At 55.1% G+C, this 24,318-nt stretch overlaps 1 protein-coding gene across 1 annotated transcript; it reads left to right on the top strand.

The window, feature by feature from the left end:
* Positions 1-221: 221 nt before the first annotated feature.
* On the top strand, positions 222-23,335 carry CDC42EP4 (CDC42 effector protein 4). Its single transcript, XM_049769982.1, is given in 6 exon segments — positions 222-278; positions 21,816-22,350; positions 22,353-22,561; positions 22,564-22,662; positions 22,665-22,753; positions 22,786-23,335. Coding segments are annotated over 5 exon segments (1,146 nt in total). The 5' UTR covers positions 222-278; positions 21,816-21,929; the 3' UTR covers positions 23,114-23,335.
* The last annotated feature ends 983 nt before the right edge of the window (positions 23,336-24,318 follow it).

Below are 24,318 nucleotides of genomic sequence, written 5' to 3'. Positions count from 1 at the left end.
GACTCGCCGGCGGGGAGCCCCGGGATTTGAACAGGGCCGAGCCAGGCGTCCGCGCGCGGCTCCCCAGCGCCATTGGCTGCGGCGGCGGCGCCGTGACCCGGAGGCGGGCGCGGGAGGAGCCGGCGAGGGGCGTGTCCGCCCGGCCCCAGCCCCAGCCCCAGCCCCAGCCCGGGCCCCGAAAGCCGGGAGAGGGAGAGAGGGAAGGAGAGCGCGAGCCCCAGGCCGGACATGGGCCGCGCCGACCCCGCCGCCGGGCGCACGCAGCTCCGGGGACCCAGGTGAGGCTGCGAGTGTGTGTGTGTGTTTGGGGGGACCCCAGGCCCTGCCGAGCTGGAAAAGGGGCGCGCCTCGAGTCCCCGTTTGGGGCGAAGAGGAGAAAGCGGGGAGAAGAAACCCGCGATCGGGGCCCGGAGACCCCACAAACGCGCGCCCAGGAGAGGTGGGTGCGCCAGGCGCGCGCGCGGGTTTGGGGTGCAAAGGGGGGAGAAGGAGAGGGAGAAGGGGAGCCCGGGGAGCAGGAGGAGGAGGAGGGGTGTCTTGGAGGCTCCTTGGCTTCTTCGAACCCAGACTGGGCTTCTCTGGGGGGTGGGTGAGGGGGAGCGGTAAGACCCTGTGGTGCAAAAGGGGGCCCCTGGAAAAATTGGGGGGGGGGCGTGCGTTCCACCCCCAGGGGGGTTTCCAGCTAGGAGGGTGTGTGTGTGTATGGGTGGAAGTGTGCGCGCCCCGAATTATTTCTCCCAGAGTGGCCTGGGCACTCTGGAACGGTGGCACCCCCTTGGCACGCGCGCACACCCCCCTTTTTTTGGGGTGCCACCCACCGGGGGCCGGGCAGCGGAGAGGGGAGGGAAGAACCCAGAAAAAGAACGCGCCCTCCACCCCGCCTTCCCGCCTCTGGAGAGGCCCCGGCGCCGGCTCTTTCTCCGTCGGGGTGGGGCCCCCCCTTTTTTTGGGGGGTGCACCCTTTGCGCGCTGGCTATGCAAAGCCCCAGGCGCGGCCCATCTGGAGACGAACGTTCGCTGGTTAATGATTGAATCCCCCTGCTCCAGGCTCCTCCCAACACCTCCTCCCCAAATCGTGGGGGGCCCAGCTGTACCCCCCAATAGACACACAGGCAGACACACAAGCACACCCCACTGGCTCCTGCGCTCCAGACGCCCCGCTGCTGGGCGGTGACGGCTGGCTCCTTCCCGGGGCGCAGGGCGCACAGCTTGGGGCGCGGGGAGGGGGTGCGCGCTGCTTGCTTAAACTCGAACCAGATTCCAGCTGTTCTGAGACCCGACCCCACCACCCCTGTCCCGGGAAGTTTGTCTGCTTTCCCTCTTCCCCCCTCCTCCGGGAGAACAGAGCTGGGGTTTGGGGGAGACCCCTCAGCTCTGTCTCCAAAGGGACACCCAAAGGTGGTGGTGGTGGATTGGCCCAAGGGGGTGCAGCAGGGAAGGGAACCCAGTCTGTAGGTAGTAGCCGGGCCTGGCCTCCTCCACCCCCACACCCCTTCTCTCTAGCCGGGTTGGGTTGCCTGAGGCCCTGCACACCCCCCTTTCCTTGCCCCCACTCATAGCCGCCATCTGGACCCGAGAAAAGCCTTCCCCATCCCATCGGGGCGGCATAAACAAAAAGGGGCCCCTGACAGGGGGAGCCAGTCCAGGCTGGGTTTTGCAAAAAAAGAAAAAAACAACTCCCTCCCCTCCCGCCCTCCTCTCCCCTCCTTTCCCCAGGCTGGGGTGAAGGAGGCGACCACCACCACTGCGGGCTGAGCTGAATTTTTAAGAGAACAAAGAGCACAAAGGAAAGGATAGGGGGCTGCCTTGTGGCCGCCCCCCAAGATGTTGGTGGCACCCCAGCTCCGGCTGGACAGACCTCCTGGTGGCCCCAAAGTGCCCAGAGCTGTTGCAATGTGGATTGAGACCGCTCCCCCTCTCCCCTGCTGGGTGGGTGATAGTGTATGTGGGGGGGGACTTTGCACTAAGGCTGGTACCCTGTTCTGGGGGTGGGGGTGCCACGTGGGTTTCTGATCCTGCAGCCTCCCCCCTCCCCTTGTCACCCGGCCACGTGACTGACCCACGAGTGGGGTGACCTGCTCTGAACTTGCACCTTGGCCTCTGCTCCTTGTTCCCACAGCTGCCTTGTTCCCACAAAGGGGGTTTGTGTGTGTGTGTGTGTGTGTGTGTGTGTGTGTGTGTGTGTGTGTGTGTGTGTGATTGGGGAGTTCTGGTTCTGTGACCCCCATCTGGGGACACAGCAAAGGCAAAGATAGGGCGGGGATCCCCAGTTGGGACATTCAGTGTAGGACTCAGGTCTTCTGATGTCCCAGCTCTCACAGCCTGTGGGTACCCTGGCTACCATTTTCGGGGCTCCCTTTTTCGCCCCCCCTACACACACCCTGGCTCTCCTGCCCAGTCCCGTGTTCTTGCTGGACTGAAGTGGGAACCCTGGGGTTTTGTTCTGTGCCTGGTGGGTCTGTAAAGTGGGGTTGGGGAGGCCCCATGTGGCTTGGATTAATTTCCAAGCAAGGCCCTCTTTGGAGGGGGCCGGTCATGGTTCCTCAGGCCGGATGGGTTCCCGCCCCTGTGCAGTGTGGCCTGGTGGGCGGGAAGGGTCAGAACCTGGCTTCCAGGCATCTGTTGACCGGGCTCCAAGGAGTGTCCCCATGGGGGCAGGGACGAAGGAGGAACAGGATCTGGGCCGATGCCTAGATAAGACTGGGAGGGGGGGGGGAAGGCGGAGAGACGAGGTTGCACAACTCGGCCTGGAAACGACACTGACCTGAGCTTGGGCCTGTCCTGGGTCAGGCCTGGGACTTGGGCGGCCACATTGCTCTGGCTGGATTCTCGGGGTGTTCTGGGGTGGACAGGCCATGGCCAGGTGGGTGGAATGGAAATGGGGCAGACATGTGTGTATGTAATAGATGTAAGAAAGAATGTATGTGTGTGTGTGTGTGTGTGTCTGTCTGTCTGTCTGTCTCATGTGCCTGCAGTGCCTCTTAGGAAAAAGTAGTCTCACTGGATTCTAGCCCCCCAGGGTGCCAGAACCCTGGAGTGTCTCCAGTGAATGTACTTTGGCATCCCCATTTGTCCCCCCCAGGATCCCCTAAGTCTCCAGGCTGGGGCTGAAGGCCCTTTCTGCCCCTACTGCACCCTGGCTGTACCCCTGGGTGCTGAAAACACCAGTGCCAGGAAAGACCCTAGGAAAGTGTCCAGAGTCTGCCCAGGCCATCCGGGATCAGATGGTCTCCAGGACAGCCCCCCATATTTGTACCCTCAGTTCACGCCATAATAACCTGACCCACAGACACCACATCTGTCTCCAGACATGTCACCCTAGAGTCTCTGCACCCCGCACCTTGACACAGCCAATGGGGGTGCTGGGGAGATGGGTGGGGGTGCAAAGGGCCCTGTGCTTGCTCTGCAGCTGGAACCCCGAGTTCATCCCAGCAATGCATGGTGCTCCCTGAGCCTCAGAGTCAGGAGTCGCCCCACACACGGGGAGGGAGTGGCTAAAAAAAGGGGGTGTTAGTGCCTTCTCACCAAATAGGGTTTATATGGGTGGGCTGTCTCTGTCCCTCCTGCTCTCTCTCCCTCCCTCCCTCCCTTCCTCCCTCCCTCCCTCCCTCCCTCCCCGGGAGTGTCTGTTTTCCTGGGACCCCTGGGGCCCCCAACCACAGGAGACTTTGAAAGGGTCAGTCTGGGCCGTTTGGCTCTGGTGTCCCCAGCTGACCCCAGAACCCTCTCATAGAGTAGGGGACTGTGAGGGCCATGGGAGAGGCTGGCATCCCAGCGGTGCACACGGCACTTCCTCAGAGAGGGAACATTAAGGGGTACTCGTGGCAGGCTGTGGGGTGCGGTTGTGCATTTCAGGGACTTGAATCCTCGTGTATCAGAGTTTCTGTTAACTTCTGTAGTTGGTGCTGTGCGGGGGCTCAGAACTGGAGGGCTCTCCCTGCAGAATCTTTTATGTCTTTGTTGGGTTCCTGTGGGTGTCAGGACAGAGGAGGGACGCTTCTGCTCTGGAGGGAGCCCTGATGACCAATTTCCCCAGAGAACTTACTCCCCAGCTGAGCTGAGCCGCTGTTGTCCGTGGGACCAGACAGGAAACCCATTAGGCGCCAGCTTGGGCCGTGGTGACTCCAAAGCCAGCTGGTTACTCGGTAGGGGGCCGGGAGCCCCAGCGTGCTTTTCTGGGGTGCAGGGCAGTGCCTGGGGGACTCTCAGGTCCCCAGGGAGAGCTGAGAACTTTGGTGCTGACCTGTGACCTGTTTCTTTGGGGTCATGCTCACCCCTTTTCTCTTCTTTTCCTGGACTAACACTCCTGGCATTTCTCTTTCAACTCTGCCCCTCCCCTGTTTTCCTTTGGTCTCCAGAGTTTGGTTCCAGGATGAGGAGGAAGGTGAGTACAGGGTAGAAATGAAGGAGGGAAGTTAATTGACCTCTTCTTCCCAGTGGGTGAGGGGTCTGGAGGAGAAGGGAGTGCAAGAAACAGTTTCCCAACAAAAGGACTTAGAATTTATTGGAACTTTCCCTGCAGTGGTGGGTGGGAAACTGGGAATTTTCTTTTCTTTTATTATTATTATTTATTTTGGGAGGCACACCAGCAATGCTCAGGGCTGAGTCCTGGCTCTGCATTCAGAAATCATTCCTGGTGGTGCTCAGGGGACCCAGTGGGATGCTGGAGTTTGAATTTGGGTCTATTGAGTATAAGGCAAATGCCCTCCTTACCCACAGTGCTATCTCTCTGGCCCTTTATTTTATTGTTCTGGGGGGACATCTCCCAAGTAGTGTGTTCAAGAGGCATGGGGTCTATATCTGTGGTTGGTGGTATTGGGGCTACCAAGCAGCCCTGGTTGTACTCACTGGGATCATGTGATGCTGGGATTTAACTCAGCCTGGTGCATGTTCTGTTTACCGCCCTGCTGAGCCCTGACTCCTGGCCCTATAGGAAGATTTTTGTTTGTTTGTTTTTGGTCCACACCCAGCAGTAGTCAGGCGTTACTTCTGGCTCTGTAGTCAGAAATCACTCCTGGCAGGTTCAGGGAACCATGAAATGTCAGGGCTCAAACATATGTTGGCCACATGCAAAGCAAACACCCTACCCATTATGCTATCTCTCCAGCCCCCAGATTTTTTTTTAACTAAAATTCTGTGTCTCCCAGGGAGTGGAGAGATAAGTATAGTGGGTATGGCACTTACCTGGCACGCATCTTCAGCATGCCATAGATTCTTTATTTTTTTGGTTTTTGGATCACACCCAGCAGTGCTCAGAGGTTACACCTGGCTCTGCATTCAGAAATCACTCCTGGTGGGCACAGGGGACCATGTGGAATGCCGGGATTTGTATCACCACCTGTCCTAGATCAGCTGTATGCGAGGCAAATGCCCTACTGTTCTGCTGTCTCTTCATCCCCATGCCAGAGATTATCCAAGCCCTGACTAGGAGCTGCCCCTGAGCACAGAGCTAGGAAAAAGCCTCAAGCATTATAATGAAGGTGTGGTTCCAAAAACTAACCAACCAACCAACCAACCAACCAACCAAAGGAACAAAAATAAAAAACAAAAAAATTCAGTGTCACCTGTGGATGTTCCAAACTCTCTGCCCTATATGAAGTTTTTGTTTGTTTGTTTTGGTTTTTTGGTTCACACCTGGTGACGCTCAGGGGTTACTCCTGGCTATGTGCTTCAAAATCTCTCCTGGCTTGGGGGGACCATATGGAAAGCCAGGGATCGAACCCAGGTCCATCCTGGGACAGCTGTGTGCAAGGCAAGTGCCTTATCTCTGTGCTATCTTTCAGGGCCCCCTACGTGAGTTTTCAGAGGGTCACACCCTCAGCCACTCTCTCCTGATCCTCTTCACCTGGGAGAAGGCCATTGTCCACAACCAGTCCATTGACCTGGACTCAGTGAATCATTGACCTCAGAGCATGTTCTGTGATTAGCAGGCTTCGGAGGAGAGAGTGGACCCTCCCTGCGACAGTGCTCACCTGTCAGTCAAACCACCCCGTGTGGGCAGAGTGAAACTCGATGGACCAGTGTGAGTGTTCCCGCTCCCCCTTGTCCCACGGTTTGGGGCGCTGCCAGAGCCTTGGGACATCAGGGCTGGAGGAGAGATATCCCACACGGGGTCCCTGAACACACAGTCCCGATGGCCCCCAAAACCAATGTTGAGGGACACTTTAGACTGGGGTGGACAACTTGATGCCAGATGAGACACTCCCTCCCCCATGGTTTTATCTCATGTTTGCTTAGGCTCACTGGGTCATCTGCGTGAAATGGAGATATTTTTGAGATGATTAGGGATCTACCTGAACACCCCCATCCCCCGAGAGTGTGATGTGTGTGGGGGGACCTCAGGACAGAGTTGCTGAGATGAGAAACATGACCGACACCAGGAACTCCGGCTTGGTTTTCATTTGTAACTAGCCACATTAAAAACAACAGCTAGGGTTGGAGCAATGGCACAGAGGGGTGGGTGTTTGGTCCAAAAACCAACAACAACAAAGAAAACTAAAGACAGGGCTGGTGAGATGGGTAAGCGGACTGGGGGCTTGTGATTTGCAGTCTTGAGGTTCGAGTTTGTTTGCTGGCACCATCTGGTCCACCGAGCACTGAGCCAGGAGTAGTCCCACAGCACTTCTGGGTATGGTCTAATAAATAGTAAAAATGAAACAGAAACCCTTAATGGTCAGGGAGAGAACTTTTTGTGTGTGTGTGGTGGTGGGGTTTCTGGTCCACACCCTGCAGCACTCAGGGGTTAATCCTGTCTCTGCACTCAGAAATTGCTCCTGGCAGGCTCAGGGGACCATATGGGATCCCGGAGATCAAACCCAGGTCTGGTCCCGGGTCAGCCATATGCAAGACAAACACCCTACCACTGTGCTATCTCTCCTAGAGAGAGAACTTTTCCTTGGATCCTCAGTACCCTATCCAGTCTCCTGAATATGGTCAGGAATGTTCCCTGAGCACTGCTGGGTGAGGCCTCCAAGCCATAAACAAGATAACTCTGTAAATGTTCAACATTTTTGCTGGTATTATATACTGTAGAAGAGGGGAATTTGCAAAAACATTCCCAACCACAAACTAAATAATCCCCGAAGAAACTGTTCAGGAGGTGGAAAGGGCTCACTGGAAGGAAATCCAAACAAGTGGGGAGAGACTGTCTGAAAGATGAAGAAATAGAAGTGACCCCTTGATTGCCACTGCCAGTTCTTCTAGATGAATTCATCACTTCCTTTTAATTCTGCTGCTATTATATCAGAAATTCATTGAGAACTTAATGAAGTTTGAAAAGTCCATTTGTCGGAGAGATAGCACAGCGGCGTTTGCCTTGCAAGCAGCCAATCCAGGACCAAAGGTGGTTGGTTCGAATCCCAGTGTCCCATAGGGTCCCCTGTGCCTATTTCTGAGCAGACAGCCAGGAGTCACCCCTGAGCACTGCCGGGTGTGGCCCAAAAACCAAAAACCAAAAAAAAAAAAAAAAAAGTCCATTTCTGGGGCCGGAGAGATAAGAGAGATAGCACAGCAGTAGGGCGTTTGCCTTGCACGCAGCCGACCCAGGACGGAATGTGGTTTGAATCATGGCATTCCATATGGTCTTCTGTGCCTGCCAGGGGCAATTTCTGAGCTCAGAACCAGGAGTAACCCCTGAGCGCCGTCAGGTGTGACCCAAAAACAAAACAAAAAGAAAAAAGCCCATTTGGAAGACTAATTACAGTAGAAAAACCAGAGAGATATATAATATATGTTACAATACATAATATATGCAAATATTTGTATTTTTGAGCCATACCTGGTGATACCCAGGGCTTACTCATCTCTGCCCTTAGGGATCAATTCTGGTGGTGTTCAGGGGACCCTATGTGGTGCCAGGGATCGATCCCAAGTTAGTCATGGGCAAGACAAGAGACTCCCACTTTATTATCGCTCCAGTACAGATAATATTAGGGAAAAAAATTTTTTTTTGGTTTTTCGGCCACGCCTGGCGGTGCTCAGGGGTGACTCCTGGCTGTTTTCTCAGAAATAGCTCCTGGCAGGCACGGGGGGGGACCATATGGGACACCGGGATTCGAACCAACCACCTTAGGTCCTGGATCGGCTCCTTGCAAGGCAAACGTCGCTGTGCTATCTCTCCGGGCCCAATTTTTGAGTCACACCCGGCAGCACTTGGGTTACTTCTAGCTCAGCACTCAGAAATCTCTCCTGGCAGGTTCCAGGACCCTATGGGGTGCTGGGGATAGAATCCAGGTAGGCCAAGTGCAAAGCACATGACAAACGCCCTCCCCGCTGTCTTATCTCCCTGTCCCCTAAGAAAACACTTTTTATTTTGGGGGCACACCTGGTGGCACTCAAAAATAGCTCCAGTCAGGTTTGGGGAGGCCATATGGGATGCTGGGGATCAAACCCCGGTCATCCCGGGTCCACCGCGTGCAGGGCAGACACCCTACCGCTGTGTTATTGCTCCAGCCCCAAGAAAACATTTTTAGTAGATTTTTTGTTGTTTTTTTTGGCCACACCCGGTGGCGTTCAGGGGTTACTTCTGGTTATGCGCTCAGAAATCGCTCCTGGCTTGGGAGGACCATATGGGACGCCCGGGGATCGAACTGCAGTCCGTCCTAGGCTAGTGGGCAAGGTAGGCGCTTTACCGCTTGCACCACCGCTCTGGCCCCAAGAAAACTTTTTTTTTTTTTTTTTTGTGTTGCTCAGGGATTACTCTTGGCTGTCTGCTCAGAAATAGCTCCTGGCAGGCACGGGGGACCATATGGGACACCGGGATTCGAACCAACCGCCTTTGGTCCTGGATCGGCTGCTTGCAAGGCAAATGCCGCTGTGCTGTCTCTCCGGGCCCCCAAGAAAACATTTTTAAAGGCTAAAGTTGGGGACAGAGCAATAAGACAAGCTGGTAGGGCCTTTGCCTTGCACACAGCCGACCTGGGTTCAACCTGGTCTCCCCAGATAGTTCCCCAGGCCAATCAGAAGTGATTTCTGAGTGTAGAGCCCAGGAGTAAGTCCTGAGCACCCCCAATTGTGGCCCCCAAACAAATAGAGGCTGAAATAATGCTAGGAACCTACCAGCTACTCAAAAAATATTTTTTAGAACACAGCAGTATAAAAACTGATTTGGGGAATAAATTGTCCATTGAACAGAAGAGGAGGAGGGTTGGAAATAGAACCAGAGGGGATTGGCTTTGAACTCCGGTAAAGTAGCATTTAATGCTTTTCTTGTTGTTTCTAAAGGCATCATAAGTAACCAGCATGATAGTAATGTTTTATTTCCGATTGCAAATTGCCCCCACAGTTTTATAAGCCACAGATATATCTTGCTTGGTATATTTTTCCTTCTAGGGGGTCTGTCTCTCTCGGAGTGGTTCTTAATCAGGATATTGCCTGGCAGTTTTAAAAGTGACTCTGGCCAGAGCCTCAGGAGCAGGCCTCATGATTAAAAGCCAGAAACCATAAAACCGATTTGACCACAGAGGGAGGGAAAAGAAAAAAGAGAAAAAGTACAGCAGGGTATAACCCAGAGACTGCGGGATTGCTACATAGGTTCTTATGATCTTGGTGTAGACCTGGGCGCAAAGTTAAGACGCTCTAAATGACCAATAGCTGTAATATTTGACAAACTCTTTTCTGAGACTCTTTGGAAATGATTCCGTCTAATGTATTCCCCTCAGTAAAAGACCCCAGCTAGAGATTTCCACAAAGGATTCTCCAGGGGGGAGAATTGTCAGGAGGAAAGGCGCCTTTCTTTGTAACTGTTCATCCCCCCCAGTAAGCAAAGAAATGCAAATGTACTAACGGGGTGTTGGTGTGGTGGTTGTTGAATGGTGGGTCTCTATCCTAACTACAGGAACTGTGCTTTGGGGGGGGGGGTGTGTGGAATGTAGCTGAGTCTCTAACGGGGTGGAACCTTCCACAAGGCATTAACAATAAACAAATACTTTTTTTTTGTTTTGTTTTGTTTTGTTTTGTTTTTGGGTCACACCACCAGCACTCAGGGGCCACTCCTGGCTTTACACTCAGAAATCGCTCCTGGCAGTCTTTGGGAGACCATATGGGATGTTGGGATTCAAACCACCGTCCTTCTGCGTGCAAGGCAAACACCTTACTTCCATGCTATCTCTCCGACCCCAACAATAGACAAATAATTTAAAGTTCGGGTGGAACAATGATAATAAAACAGGTAGGGCACTGGCCTTGCCTTTAGGCAACCTAGGCTCAATGGTCCACACCCTGTAAGGTCCCCAGCTGTGCCAAAAATGAGCCCTGAGCACTGTTGGATGTGGCCCTCATTGTTCCCTTCCCTCAAATACCCCCCAAAAGAGAAAGATGCTCAGCCATTCATTTCTCTTATAAAAGTTAATTCCCTCCTTCCGAAATAATCGGCCTGCCTGAACTTAGCTGGAAAGAGTTTTGTTGACATTCTAGCCAAACAGACAAGCTAGCATGTCTCAGTGGTCCTGGGTATAAACTCGAGGCAGTTAGGATTTAATTAATCTAAAGTGATGTATCATTTATTAACACGCAAACCTTTTCACCCCACCAGGAACAATGATCGTTTATTGCTCCATATCGGGAGGGGAAAGGAAGTGAGACGGACCCTGTACAGCTCTTAGGCAGCTGATAGATTGAATTTCCCTGTTTTAAGAGGCCACAGAGATAGTACAGTGGATAAAGAAAGCACTTGCTTTGCATGCAGGCCACCTGGGTTTGATTGTGGATACCACCTTTGGATGACCAGTACCAACAGGAGTGATCCCTGAACCCCACCAGATGTGGTTCAAATACCCCCCCACACACACACAAACACACAAAGTGAGAGAAGGGCTAGAAAGATGGTTCAGTGGGCTGGAACTCAGGCTTTGCCGGGAATCAAACCCAGGTTGGCCGCATGCAAAGCAAATGCTCTACCCACTGTGCAATTGCTTCGGCCCCTGAATGAGTCTCAATTATAAAATGTTCAATACCCTTCATCAGTGCATACTTTCCACCATTAGTAGCCCTTGTTTTCCTCCTGTCCTCCTCCACATCTGTGGCATTCTCTCTCCTCCCCCCTCTCTCTTCCTCTCCCTCTCCCTCTCTCCCTCTCCTTTTAGACACTGTGTTTTTGTTGTTTGTTTGTTTGGGGGCCACACCCAGTGATGCTCAGGTGTTACTCCTGGCTGTGCAACCATATGGGACGCCAGGGGATTGAACCACAGTCCGTCCTAGACTAGCGCGGGCAAGGCCTGCCTACCATTCCGGCCCCTAGACACTGTGTTTTACAATATTGCTAATGGAGTGGTATCATGCTTATCACTTTCCCTCCTTTCAGCACCCAGTTCCTGTCCAGAGTGATCATTTCCAGCTCTCGTTGTCACAGTGGTTCCTTCCCTGTTCTAACTGTACTTTGTGACAATCTTTGTACCATGGACTGGTCCTGCCGGCCCTCGTCTCTATAGTCGTTGGATATTATTACCATACTATCTTTTATTTTTATTTGCTTGGTTTTGTTTGGGGCCACACACAGCGGTGCTCAGGGGTTACTCCTGGCTCTGCTCTCAGAAATCACTCCTGGCAGCCTCGGGGGACCCTATGGGATGCTGGAGATTGAACCTGGGTCGGCCACATGCAAGACAAATGCCCTCCCCCACTGTGCTCTAGCCCCCTCCCCTTATTTTTATATCCCACAAATGAGTGCAATCATTCCAGTCTGTCCTTCTCCCCTGACTCATTTTGTTTCCCATCCCCATCCCAGCCACTTGGGCTCTCTGAACCCTCTGTGACCCCTGTGCACCTTCAGAGGTTCCCCGGGGGCGCCGCCTTCTCTCCTTCTCATCTTCTCTGCAGCCTCCGGAAGTTCTGAGTGGGGTTTACAAGTAGGATTTCTGGGCTCCTGTGCCACTGTAGGCGTCACGGGTGGGTGGGAAGCGGCCTCCTGGGGCACCGCCAGGTCAGATCAAAAATGAGTGGGGGCGGGTCCTTATCACACCACCCCCAGCAGCCTTGCATCAGGAAGCAGCTGTTAGTGAAGGGGGCACCCTAATCTCACACCCCAACACTTGGTCATTAGTGATTAGCCACTTGGTCCTCCCAGACACTCTGTACTTAAACAAGGACCCAGATATATGACCCAAGGGGCTTGGGGGTGCAGACTTCAGGGAGGTTCTGAGTGGGGTACAGAGTGGGGACTTTCCTAACCAGTTCCCTCGTGAGTGGGGGGTCCTTGAAGCTGGTTTTAAAAGTCTTTTTTTTGGGGGGGGGGGACCACAACCGGTGACGCTCAGAGATTATTCCTGGTTATGTGCTCAGAAATTGCTCCTGACTTAGGGGACAAGATGGGACGCCTGGCATAGAACCGAGGTCTGTCCTAGGCTAGCGCTTGCAAGGCAGACGCCTTATCTCTAGCATCTTGGCTCCGGCCCCTAGTTTTAAAAGTCTTGGGCCAGAGCGATAGCACAGCAGTAGGGCGTTTGCTTTGCATGCAGATGACCCAGGACGGGCCTGAGTTCAATCCTCAGCATCTCATCTGGTTCCCTGAGCCTGCCAGGAGCGATTTCTGAGCACAGAGCCAGGAGTAACCCTGAGCACCACTGTGTATGCCCTCCCCTAAAAAAAAAAAAAAAAAAAGAACCACAAAATTTTTAAATTTTTTTTTTAATTTAATTTAAATCTTTTCCTTTGAGGCACACAGATGTCCTGTTATACCAAGAAAAGTGGCTTTTGCCCCAGAGAGAAAACGCAGAGAGGAAATGGTCTATAGGTCTGAGCAGCCTCCCAGGCCTCCTCTGCAAACTGCATTTGTTTGTTTTGCTTTGAGTAAATAAACCCGGGAATTGTGTTTTCTGGGACTTGAGTTTCCTCTAGTCCTCACTCATCTGGCAGTTAAGAAATGGCCCTGCTGGGGCCGGAGAGATAGCATGGAGGTAAGGCGTTTGCCTTTCACGCAGAAGGTCATCGGTTCGAATCCCGGCGTCCCATATGGTCCCCCGTGCCTGCCAGGAGCAATTTCTGAGCATGGAGCCAGGAGTAACCCCTGAGCACAGCCGAGTGTGACCCAAAAACCACACAAAAAAAAAATGGCCCTGCTGATGCAGTATTGGGGTGACACCCCTGTCTGCCTCCCTCCCGCTTCAGGCCTTGGATTTTCCTTTCACTTGAGTTCCAGGTTCCCCATCCTGTGCTTTTTGTTTTGTTTTTATTGGGGGGTGGGGGTACATGGCAGTGCTCCGGCCTTAACTCCTGGCTCTGAGCTCAGGAATTACTTTTGATGGTGCTCAAGGGACCTTATGGGATGTCGGGGATTGAACCCTGGCCGGCTGTAGGCAAGGCAAGACACCCTCCCCCCTGTGCTATCACTTCAGCTCCTTCACTGTGACTTCATTATTTGGTGGTTTTGGTTGGTTGGTTTTTGATTTGGGGCCACATCTGGCAGTGCTCAGGGGTTACTCCTGGCTTAGCACTCTACCATCTATTGACTGAAATCATTGACTCAGGGGCCTGAGCAAGAGCATAGCAGAAAGAGGGCATTTGTCTTGCACACATCTGACCTGGGTTCGATCCCCAGCATCCCATAGGGCCCCCTGAGTGTGTAATGAGTGATTCCTAAGTGCAGAGCTAGGAGTAAACCTTGAACATCCAGATGTAACTCCCCTAAAAAATGCAAAACATTGTCTTGGGCAGCTCTGTCCCTGCCCCAAGGCCCCCCAAGTTCCTAGGCTGGTGGCACCTGGTACCTACTGCTGGGGTGAAGTTAGGGAGTACCTTTCTCATGGGCAGGAAGGTGACAGATGCAGCTAACCCAGCTGTTACCAAGCCACAGTCACCAGCATTATCTGGAAAGACCTTTGAATGGGGAGCCCAGCACGTGGGCAGCCCCGAGACCTTTGGCAAGTCTCCCTGGCCCAAGGAAGGGCATAGCCAGACTGGCTGAAATGCCCTCCAGCTGCCCCCCTTGCCTGTCCCGCCCTTTCTTGCTCTGTTGTAGCAAATCCACCAGCCAGAGGGCGGGAAGTGGAGCTTTGGTGTTTTGTTTTGTTTTGTTTTGTTTTGTTTCTTTAGAAGAAGGAAAACAGGACTGGAGGAATGGCAGCGGGGAGGGCATTGGCCTTGCACATTGGCTTACCCAGGACCAATCTGGTTTCAATCTCCGGCATCCCATAGGGTCCCCCAAGCCTGCCAGGAGTGATTTCTGAGTACAGAACCAGGAGGAACCCCCTGAGTACTATCAGGTGTGGCCCAAAAACCAAAAAGTAAAAATAAATATCTAAGAAGAAAAATAGGCAGGAGAGATATATCTCAGGAGTCTAGGTCCTAATCTTGCATTCAGTCTTGTCAGGTTTGAGTTCCCAAAATCCCACGGGGGGGGGGGGGGCATCACTGCCTGGAGTGGTCCCTGAGCACTGCTGGGTGCAACTTAAAACCTGCCCCCCCCCAAAGGGAGATTAAAATCTTACTGTCTTTCCCACTCTGGAGAAGCCCGTGTTCGAACACGTACCCCCAAAACCCCATGGAAAAGAAATCAATTTTGCATGGGTCAACAATGCGTGTGATGTTCTCTCTAGTTACTAGTCACATGCTCCAAGTTAATTTGTTTTGCTGGGAATACACACCTCCCAAGGAGTGTTTGGAGGTGTCTATCTGGGTCTGGGTCCCACCTGGGCTGGGCAGGTCAACCCAGTTGCCTTGGGGACCTTGAGGACCACATCAGGTGGTACAGGGAATTAAGAGGGGGTGTCTTGCACCTTATAAGCCCCCCAGACCACCCTGTCCTAACTCCCTTAATTTATCTCCCTTTGTTTGTTTATTTATTTATTATTGGGTTGGTGCCATACCCGGGAGTACTCAGGGCCTTACTCCTGGCTCTGTGCTCTCTTACTCCTGACAGGCTCTGAGGACCCTATGAGATGCCAGGATAGAACCCAGGTTTGCTTATGCAAGGCAAAGGCCCTCCCCACTGTGCTATGACTCCAGCCCCATCTTTCCCTCCCTTTTTTGTTTTGAGGCCTCATCTGGCTGCATTCTGAGGTGTTACCCCTCCCAGATTGGTGCTTGGGGGGAACCTTGTGGTGCTGGAGAGGGCCTCTGGTGGGGGGGTGGGGGCTGCATACCAAGCTTCTGCACCCGGAGCCAGGCCCTCCTGCATGCATCTCTGCACTGGGCCTGAAGCCTGGAGTTCCTGCTGCTGTTTGAGTGAAAGGCTCCGCCAGGGTGTGGGAATCAGGCCTTGGCTCAATTCCATGGCCCGGGGCAAGGCCCTTCCCATAGTTTTCTGCAGCGCAGGAGGAGGAGAGAGGCAGAGGGAGGAGAGCAGGGTTTGGGGGCCTTTACACCCACGGTGGTGGCCTTGTCAGGAGACGTTTGACAGGAATCCAGACTTGGGTACAGGAGCTGGAACCAGACTTGGGTACAGGAGCTGGAATCGCCCAGTCCTGTCGGCCTCCTGGGCTAGCTGAAAGCTTGTTGTTTTATGTGTATTTTTGTGGGTTGTTTGTTTTTTTTGGTTTTGGGGCCCACTCAGCTGCGCTCAGGGGTTGTTACTCCTGGCTCTGCGCTCAGAAATCACTCCTGGCAGGCTCGGGGGGGGACCATGTGGTATGCTGGGGATTGAACCCGGGGCCTGGCCAGTCCTGGGTCAGCCACATGCAAGGCACATGCCCTACCGCTGTGCTATCACTCCGGCCCCATTACTCTCTCTGTGCAGGGTATTACAGGTTATTATGGGAAGCCAGTGCTGCTTGCCCTTGGGGGGGAGCAAAGTCACCCTGAGAGAGAGAGAGAGAGAGAGAGAGAGAGAGAGAGAGAGAGAGAGAGAGAGAGAGAGAGAGAGAGAGAGAGAGAGAGAGAGAGAGAGACCCTCCTAGGCAGGGCAAGTCCACCAGGCGGCACAGACACAGCCCTGTCCCCAAGGAAGCTTCTGGAATCTGACCACAGGGAGGGGGCCTGGCCCCCCTGTTCTGGTCCCCTGCTAGCCACCAGCTCTGCCCTCAGGGATGAAAGACTTCCTGCTTTTCACCGCCAATGTTGTTGCTGCTGCTTCTTATCTGTGTGGGATAAGGTTGGTGAAAGGTTCCAGAAATCTCCCAGTGCCTCTTGCTGAGACGCGTGGCTGGGCTTCCTTTTAAAATCCCACAGCGCAGGCGGTCAGCGATGCCTGTTCCCCTGGAGCTCATGGCCCCCAGAATCCCCTTTGATTTTGTGCTTTTTTTTTTTTTTTTTCTTCCCTGTCTGGACCTCACAGTTCCCAGTATCTCTTTTCCCACCCAAAAGTCTCTCCATCTCCAGAGTCATCCCAGACTCTGTATTTGTGACTTGTTCTTTGTTTTGGGGGGCCACGCCTGGTGGTTCTCAGGGTTCACTCCTGGCTTAGTGCTTGGGGCTTATTCCTTATTCCTCTGTGCTCCTGATTTTGTGCTCAGGCTCACTCCTGGCTCTGTGCTCTGTGATCGCTCTTGACGGATTGCAGTGTCAGAGATTGGAGCCTGGGTTGAACCACAAGCCAGGCCAGCCCCTTCCTTCCCCTCTGTCCTGTCTCCACCCTTGTCCTGGGTACCTTAAATCACACCAGCCACTGTCCCCCCACCCCACCCCCAGTGGGATCCTGCTGTGACCCAACAGCCCTGGAAAAGGAAACTCCATAGGCTGCTGACTTCCTGCTCAGAGCACTTCCTGCCAGAGCATTGCAGGTTGCCTCAGACACCTGCACCACTTTCTGGGCTCTGGCCTGCTCTTCCAGGAAGGACCCCTGGGTTTCATTCTGTTCTTCACTTCCCACCTCATTCCCACCTAGGCTTTGCACTTCGCCCCCTCTCGGCTTGGGCCTTGTCTGATTCCTCTCCTGCCCTCAAGCTCCTTGAGCCCCTTCTTTGTGGGGGTGTCCTTCCTACACAGTTACTCATCTCCTATCAGGACACTTTTGACACAACTGCCCTATCCTGTGTGACTGGCCTGGTCCCCAACTTTCCCCTTAGGAAAGCTGCTTAGGAAAGTTTGCAGGGCTGGGGTGGTGCCAGCCAGACTTTGGGAAAGCAGGGAGGTGGGCATGGGAACTTGAGGACACAGCAGCAAAGGAGGTGCTGGTTGAGAGCTGCCAGGAATGATATGGGGGTGCAGACCGGAGGTGGCCATATTTGACCTCCGGGGTCGTGATTGCTGGAACCACCATGGGGGGGGGGGGGGCTGGGACTCTGTGGTCTCTGGCCACAGGGGAAGGAAGCAAAGGGTGACGGTGAGCCGCGAGCCCAGCCCCGTTTACCTGCTTTTTGCCAGAAGAGTGGGATGTGGTTTCCGGGGTGGGTGGGGTGCCCAGACCCGAGGCCTGTTTTAGCCACTTCCGCAAAGCCAGTCACAGCGCCCAGTCACACCCCCTCGACGTCCCCATGGTCTGGCCCCTTCTGCAGGACCACCTGCTTGGACTGAAGTTCGGGGGGGGGGGGCAGCCCTTCCCCACACTCATCTCTTTGGTACTCAGGACAACTAGAAGTCATTGGGGGGCGGGTGTGGAGAAGTATGGGGGTGAGGCACTTGTTGGCTGCCCTCAGCTTGGTCCCCAGGACTATCTTACAGCATCACCCAGAGGGGCTGGAGTAGCATTCCAACCGGGTGGGCACTTGCCTTGCACGCAACCAACCCAGGTTTAATCTTTGGCACCCCATAGGGTTCCCCTGAGCACCGCCAGGAATGATCCCTGAATTGCAGAAGCAGGAGGAAGCCCTGAGCATCACTGGGTGTGGCCCCAAAGCAGACATAATATTCATGAAAATAATAATCCATGAGCAAAGAGCCTGGAGCAAGCCCTGAGCACTGCTGGGTGTAGCCCACACCCGAAGTGGCCTCCAAAAATGTCACTCGGGCACCATGAAAGCAACAGCTAAAATCCAGCGGTGGGATCCTCTCCCCTGCCTCTGCAGCCTAGCTGGTCCCTCTAGGACCACGAGTTGGGGATGCCAGAGACCATTTGTCCCCCTTCTTTGCCCCGCCTCTCCTGTTCTCTGGGGGGTCCCGGAGGGGGTGCCACCAAGGGACAGCCCTTTCTCTGCATGGCCTGACAGATGGTTCGGCTGCCACTAGCCCTTAGGCCTCAGCCCCACCCCTCAGCAGATGGTCCATACAAGGCAGTTTGGGGGGGGGGGTGTGGATGGACAGGGCTGCGGGTTCCTGGGGTGTCACAGAAATGTGCTATGGTGGACAATGTTGTGTCATGTGTTGCTGTATGGGATGGAGGGTAGGAGGACCCTTCTTCCCTCTAGATACCCCATCCCAGGGGCTCTGCCTTCTCTGGCCTCCTGTCATGTGTGTATCCCCAGTTCTGACCCTGCACCCCCTCTTTTATTCCCCTGGGGAGTAAATCCTGTATGATATGTGTCCCCAAGTGAGCGTGACCCATGAGGGGGTCATTGGCACATGTGGACACATTGGGGCTCTGTGGCAGTCAGGACTCTGCTGATTGACGCCCCTGTCATTGCTGGAGGCATCAGCAGAGAATGAAGTCTGGATACCATTATGTGAGGTGTCCGTGAGCGTGTAAAGGAGCTTTCTGGGAAGCCAGTGCCACCTTTTAGCAGTTCAGGGAGGTCACTGGACTCTCCGTTAGGAAGGGGATGACTGACCTGGAGCCAACCTGGACAGGCACCAGCCTGTGTGCAATCCCAGCCCTGCCCCTGCAGATGGAGGCCTGGAGGGACACTGCAAAGATCGTCTCTCAGCCCCATCCCTGCTGCTGTCCCTTGTGCCCAGGCCCCTTCCCTAGGCTCCTGGGATCCCAGAATTCCTGAGCCAGGACCAGGCGGGCCCCACACACTGCCTGTTCTGTTCTTGATGCTCTGTCCTGTGTAGGATGGAAGAAACACAAGGAAGAGTCTCTCCCAAGAGTCCACAATCATCTAGATTGGTTTCCCTGATTTCTGAAAAGTTCTAGCCTATACCCTTCTCCTCTCCTTTCTCCTCTCCTCCCTTTCCTCTCCTCACTTCTCCCCTTCTCTCCTCTACCCTCCCCTCCCCTACCCCTTTCTTTTTTCTTTTTTTTTTCTTTGGTATTTTGGGACAACCTAGTGGTGCTCAGGGGTTACTCCTGGCACTGATCTTGGGGTTCAGGGGGATAATATGGGATCTGAGGGATCAAACCTCGGTTAGTTGCGTGCAAAGCAAGTATCCTTCCCTGCTGTGCTATTGCTCCAGCCCTCACACTCTCTTTTCTTTTTATTGTTTTTGTTTTGGCGGTCACACTCAGCGGCTCTCAGGGGTTACTCCTGGCTCTGCGTTCAGAAATCGTTCCTGGCTCCGGGGACCATATGGGATGCTGGGGATCGAACATGGGTCTCTCCTGGATCAGTTGCTTGCAAGGCAAATGCCCCACCACTGTGCTACCACTCTGGCCCCACACACTCTTTTCTAAGCCACAATTTGACCTGAGGGCCCTTGACTATTCCAGAGAGTTCCTGCGGCATTTCCTTCCTGAAACCCTCAAGCCTGAGCTCTCGTGTGTCTAATCAAGCCAAGTAGAATCCACAGAACTTTTCTGGTTCCCCCTCCCACTTGACTTGAGAAATAAAGTTTTGTTTTGTTTGGGGTCCACACCCGGCTGTGCTCAGGAATTATTCCAGTAGTGCTCCAAGGACCAGATGGTTATACCAGAAGTGGAACCTGGGCTGGGTTGTTTGGGAGGCAAATGCCCTTCCTGCTGTACTCTCTCTGGCCCCTATAAATAAAGTTTTATTGGCACGCAGCAGGGCCCCATTGGTCATAGATGCTCAGTCATTGCTTTCATGCCATCACAAGTGGATTGTACCTTGGGGAGTAGAGATAGTGCAGGGGGTCAGGTACTCACTTGCCTTGCATGCAGCCGACCACAGTTCTGTCCCCAGTACTGCCTATGATCCCTGAGCACAGAGCCAGGAGTTAAGTACACCCTGACTGAACATTGCCGGATGTGGCCCCCAAACAAAAACAGAAGGCTGGACCTTTGTTCAGCACACTGAACTCTCTCCTCTTCCTGGCCGTTTGTGGGAACATGGCCAATCCCTGGCGGACCCCTTCGCTTGCGGCATTGTTCAGAGACTAGGGTGTCGGCAGGAGGGGAAGGCTCAAGGTGGGGTTTGGTGGGGAGAAGGAGAGTGAGGAGGGGCCAAGCCGGCCGTCTCGGGCCTTTCTCGGAAGTTCCCAGATGACTCTGAGCCTAGGTCAGATGTGTGGCCACTACCTCGTGCCTTTTCCTGATGATGTGGGGGTGGGCATGGGCAGGCACCCCGTGTGCCTGGAGAAGCCAGCAGACTTGGTAATGGCTGCCCTGGGACCAGGTGTGGGTAGCTGGTCAGTGCCAGCAAGCAAGGCTCTGTGTCCAGGGCTGGGAAAGTGGAAGGGGAGATGCTAAGGGAGGGGGGATGCGGATCCAGCATTGGTAGACAGGGTCAGTGAAGAGCAGGCCCATCAGAACCTTCTAGAAGCTTCTAGAATAGTTGCGAGACTTTCCTGCAGAGAATGAAGCTGATGGTGAAGAGGGCGGGAGAGAGAGGAGAGAAAAGGAGAGGAATGAAGAGGGTAGGATGGGAAAAGAGGGGAGAATGGGAGGGGAGAGGAAAGAAGAGACAACTGGGGTGAGGTGGGGAGGGAAGAGGAATGGAGGGGAGAAAGGGAGATGGTGTGGCCGCAGGACTCCCCTGTCTCAATACTGTTTGTGGAATCCCTAGAGTGCAGTGGGGGAAGGTGGGATCCAGGGCTTGCACTGGGCGGGTCTGATATTACTAAAGGTGACTGGGGAGGCAGAAGGATGTGTGAAGGCCGGGCTGAGCTCTGATGGGATCAGCTTTGCTCTGGGGGGGGGGGCACAGATCAAAGGGGTACCAGCCTCATCTGGGTGTGATCCAATTCCAGCCCTCTTCTTGCCCTCCCTGCTCAGCTCTGCTCTGCTGAGCCCCTCTGGAGGGGGAAAGCTGTGGGACCCCGATACTGAGTTCTACCCTGACTCAGACGTGCAGAAGCAGGGAGGCTCTCCCAGTATCCCCCTCTGTTGGCGAGCCACCCAGGGCTCCACAGATCCCAGCAAGTGAGGGCCCGGTCCCCGCCTCCCTCCCTCTGCCTTCCTGGAAAGCATCTCCAAGCCGGGGGGGGGGGGGGGGGGGGGGGGCGGGGAGGCAGGGGGACACGGACGGACTTGTATCCCAGTCTGACCCTTAGGCCAGGTGCGTGGACGTGTACCCCATCCAGAGAGCTGGATGCCTGCTAAATGTCACCCGGCGAGGGTGAGGCCCAGCACTGGCCTCTCTGTGGGCCCTCAGTGAAAGCCGGGGAGCTGGTTCCGTGGGTCCCCGCCACCCCTCCCGCCTGCCCGCTGAGGCTGATTCAGAAGTGCAGCTGGGCCGCCCACGGAAGTGAGTGAGCAAGTGACCCGCCTCTCCGGGCCCGTTCCGGGGACAGTGACTCAGGGCAGGGTGTCCACTGACACGGCTGGGATTGAGGTCAGAACACAGGAAGGGCCGAGGGGTGTTGCCAGACTGCTGGCGTCTGTCTCAGTCTCCAGCTTCGTCTTGGTCTCCGTCTCGGGGTGCTTGAGAGCTCAAGCACCCCCAGGCTCCTGATGGGGGCTGAGGGGTGGGGAGGCGGGGAGGAGAGATCCGTCTCCTTCTCCCATGTCTGCCCCATAATCTGTATCGCCTTGAACAGGGTTTGCAAAACACTCTTCCCAGGCCCCTGATTGCTGGCCTCTAAGCCAGGTGCTAAAAACCCACAAGGGGCAGCTTTCTTTTACTTTCTTGCTTTTGGGGGGGCCCATGGGGCTGAGCTTGACCCCCGTTTCAGGCCAAGTTGGGGCAGGTGTGGACACTCAGTTGTTAACCCACTGCCCTTCTTCCTTGCAGGGCTATGAACCGCTCCTTACCCACCATCCCAGTCGGATTTCATTGCCTCTGAGCTCAGCGCAGCCGGCCAGGGGGATTCCCCCCTGACCCCCGGCGACACCCCCACCGTCCACCATGCCAATCCTCAAGCAGCTGGTGTCCAGCTCGGTGCACTCGAAGCGTCGCTCTCGGCTGGACCTGACGGCTGAGATGATCAGCGCCCCCTTGGGCGACTTTCGCCACACCATGCATGTGGGCCGGGCAGGCGATGCCTTCGGGGACACATCTTTCCTCCACAGCAAGGCCAGCGAGCTGGACGGGGAGTCCCTGGATGAGCAGCCCGCAGCCTCGACGGCCACCAAACGTGGCCTCCTGTCCCGGAAGTTCCGTGGCAGCAAACGGTCCCAGTCAGTGACTCGGGGCGAGCGAGAGCAGCAACAGCAGCAGAGAGACATGCTGGGCTCCTTGCGTGACTCGGCCCTGTTCGTCAAGAACGCCATGTCCCTGCCCCAGCTGCACGACAAGGAGGCGACTGAAAAGGGGTCCGGCCAGCTGCCCAGAGCCTGTCGTCCAGCCCCGTCAAGAAGGCCAGCGAGGGAGGCCCGGGAGGAAGAAGAGGCAGCAGGGGCCATCCACGTCCAGCCTCGACGGGGTGTCCCGGAGGAACCGGATCCGCCACCCCTCATCAGCGCTTTGCCGACCCGCTCCTGGATGAACAGGCTTTTGGGGACCTCACGGAGCTGCCCGTGATGCCCAAAGCTGGTTACGGGGGCTCAAGCACGCTGAGTCCGTGCTGTCCTTCCACATCGACCTGGGGCCGTCCATGCTTGGCGATGTCCTAAGCATCATGGACAAGGAAGAATGGGACCAGAGGATGAGGAGGAGGGTGGTGGTTACCGTGACAACCATTACCACGTCGACCGTTACCACGACAACGAGGAATGCTGCACCCATTGGCCGTCTCTCCCCAGGTGTTCCGATGGCTTCTGAGGCCACTGCCATGGGGTCTGCTACCCCCAACAAGGCAGGGGGGCCAAGTGCGTGGCCCCTGACTCGTCCCCACTGCCGCTCCGCCCGGGGCTCTGCAGGAAGAGGAGGGGTACGGGGCGATGGCCCCCAGCCCCGGCTCAGCCCGCAGCGTGGGCAGCCGCACCACAAGGGACAGGCAGCTCTCTGTCCAGTCTGCAACCTCGGGGGTCCTGGAAGAACGCAGCCCGGCCTTCCGGGGTCCCGATGGTGCCTGCGCCCCGCTGCACAGGCAGCCGGACCCGGAGTTCTCCTTCATGGATGAGGAGGAAGAGGATGAGATCCGGGTGTGAGGGGCCCTCCCTGCCACCTGAGCCTCCCCTCCCTACCCAGACCCCCCACCCCCCCAGAGCCCACGTCCTGCTGCTCCCAGCAGCCTCGACTTCGTGGACAGAGGACGTGTGTGGGCCCACCATGTCTGGGAGCCCCTTTTGATGGAGGACTTGGGGGCGCTGACATGGCGATGGTGTCTGAGCACTGGGGTGGGTGTAGCTGCATTGCCTGACTCAGATGGCTCTCCCTGCAGGCTCAAGAGAGTGGGGTTTGCTCCTATGGGGGGGGGGGGCTCTTTCCTCTCTCAGCCCCTCCTCCACCCTGGCCCCCATCTGGAAACCAGATGTCAGGCCAGGGAAGGTCACCCAGGGCTGGCCAACAGCATTTGGGTGAGAGTGTGTGATAGGAAAGGGGGGAAGGGTTGTCACCCAACCAGACCCCCCCAGAGCACAAGAGTTTTTTTCCACATGGCCCCCTTTAAGGCAGTGGAGGATAAGAGAACTGGAGACGCAACTAAAGGGCCTGGACTTTGTGGATTTTCCAAGGGGGGGGGGTTGCCTTTCACGGGAGACACAGGGAGCAGGCATCGGGAGATACCCGCTCAGCCCTGGCAGCTGGCCTGGCCTTCCCTTATTAGGGTTCAGCCCTTTCAAGAGCAACACTGGAGGACAGTGTTGGAAACAGTCAGTGTCTTGGAAGGACGGTGGAATGTTCCAGAATATTCCAGAAAGGCCGTCTGCAAACTTGGCCTCAAAGTCTAGCACACTCTTCTGGCTGGGGAACCTGGGGGTGGGGATAAACCTCTGTTCCTTAGTGCACCCACATTTTATTTTATTTACAACTCTGGGGGTGTACGAGCCCCCTCAGCCGCTGACCTGTGCCCCCTTCATAGATGTTAGCAGCAAAAGATGGACCAGTGGAGAGTGTTTGGGAAAAAGCAATTTTGGGGGAGGAAAACAAAACGAAAAACACAACAAAGTTGTTGGCTTGGGGATAAAAGCGCCTTTATGCCTTTCTGATCCCCAACCCCCCTTCCTGCGCTACTCCTCTTCCGTCCCCAGGCTTTGGCCTGAGTATGGCCAAGGGGTTGGGGTTGCCAGATTTAGAAGCACAACAAACCTGCCCAGAAAGCAGAGGCCCCGAGACTGTGGTATCAGGGACACAAGATCAAGGCCAAAGCCGCCCTTGTCCTTCCCACAGGGCCTTTTCGCTCTGCACCCCAGAA

The sequence above is a fragment of the Suncus etruscus genome, chromosome 1 (assembly GCF_024139225.1).
Source record: "Suncus etruscus isolate mSunEtr1 chromosome 1, mSunEtr1.pri.cur, whole genome shotgun sequence".
NCBI classification, from domain to species: Eukaryota; Metazoa; Chordata; class Mammalia; order Eulipotyphla; family Soricidae; genus Suncus; species Suncus etruscus.
Note: the sequence above shows the minus strand (reverse complement) of the source record. Positions and strands in the feature narration are given on the sequence as shown.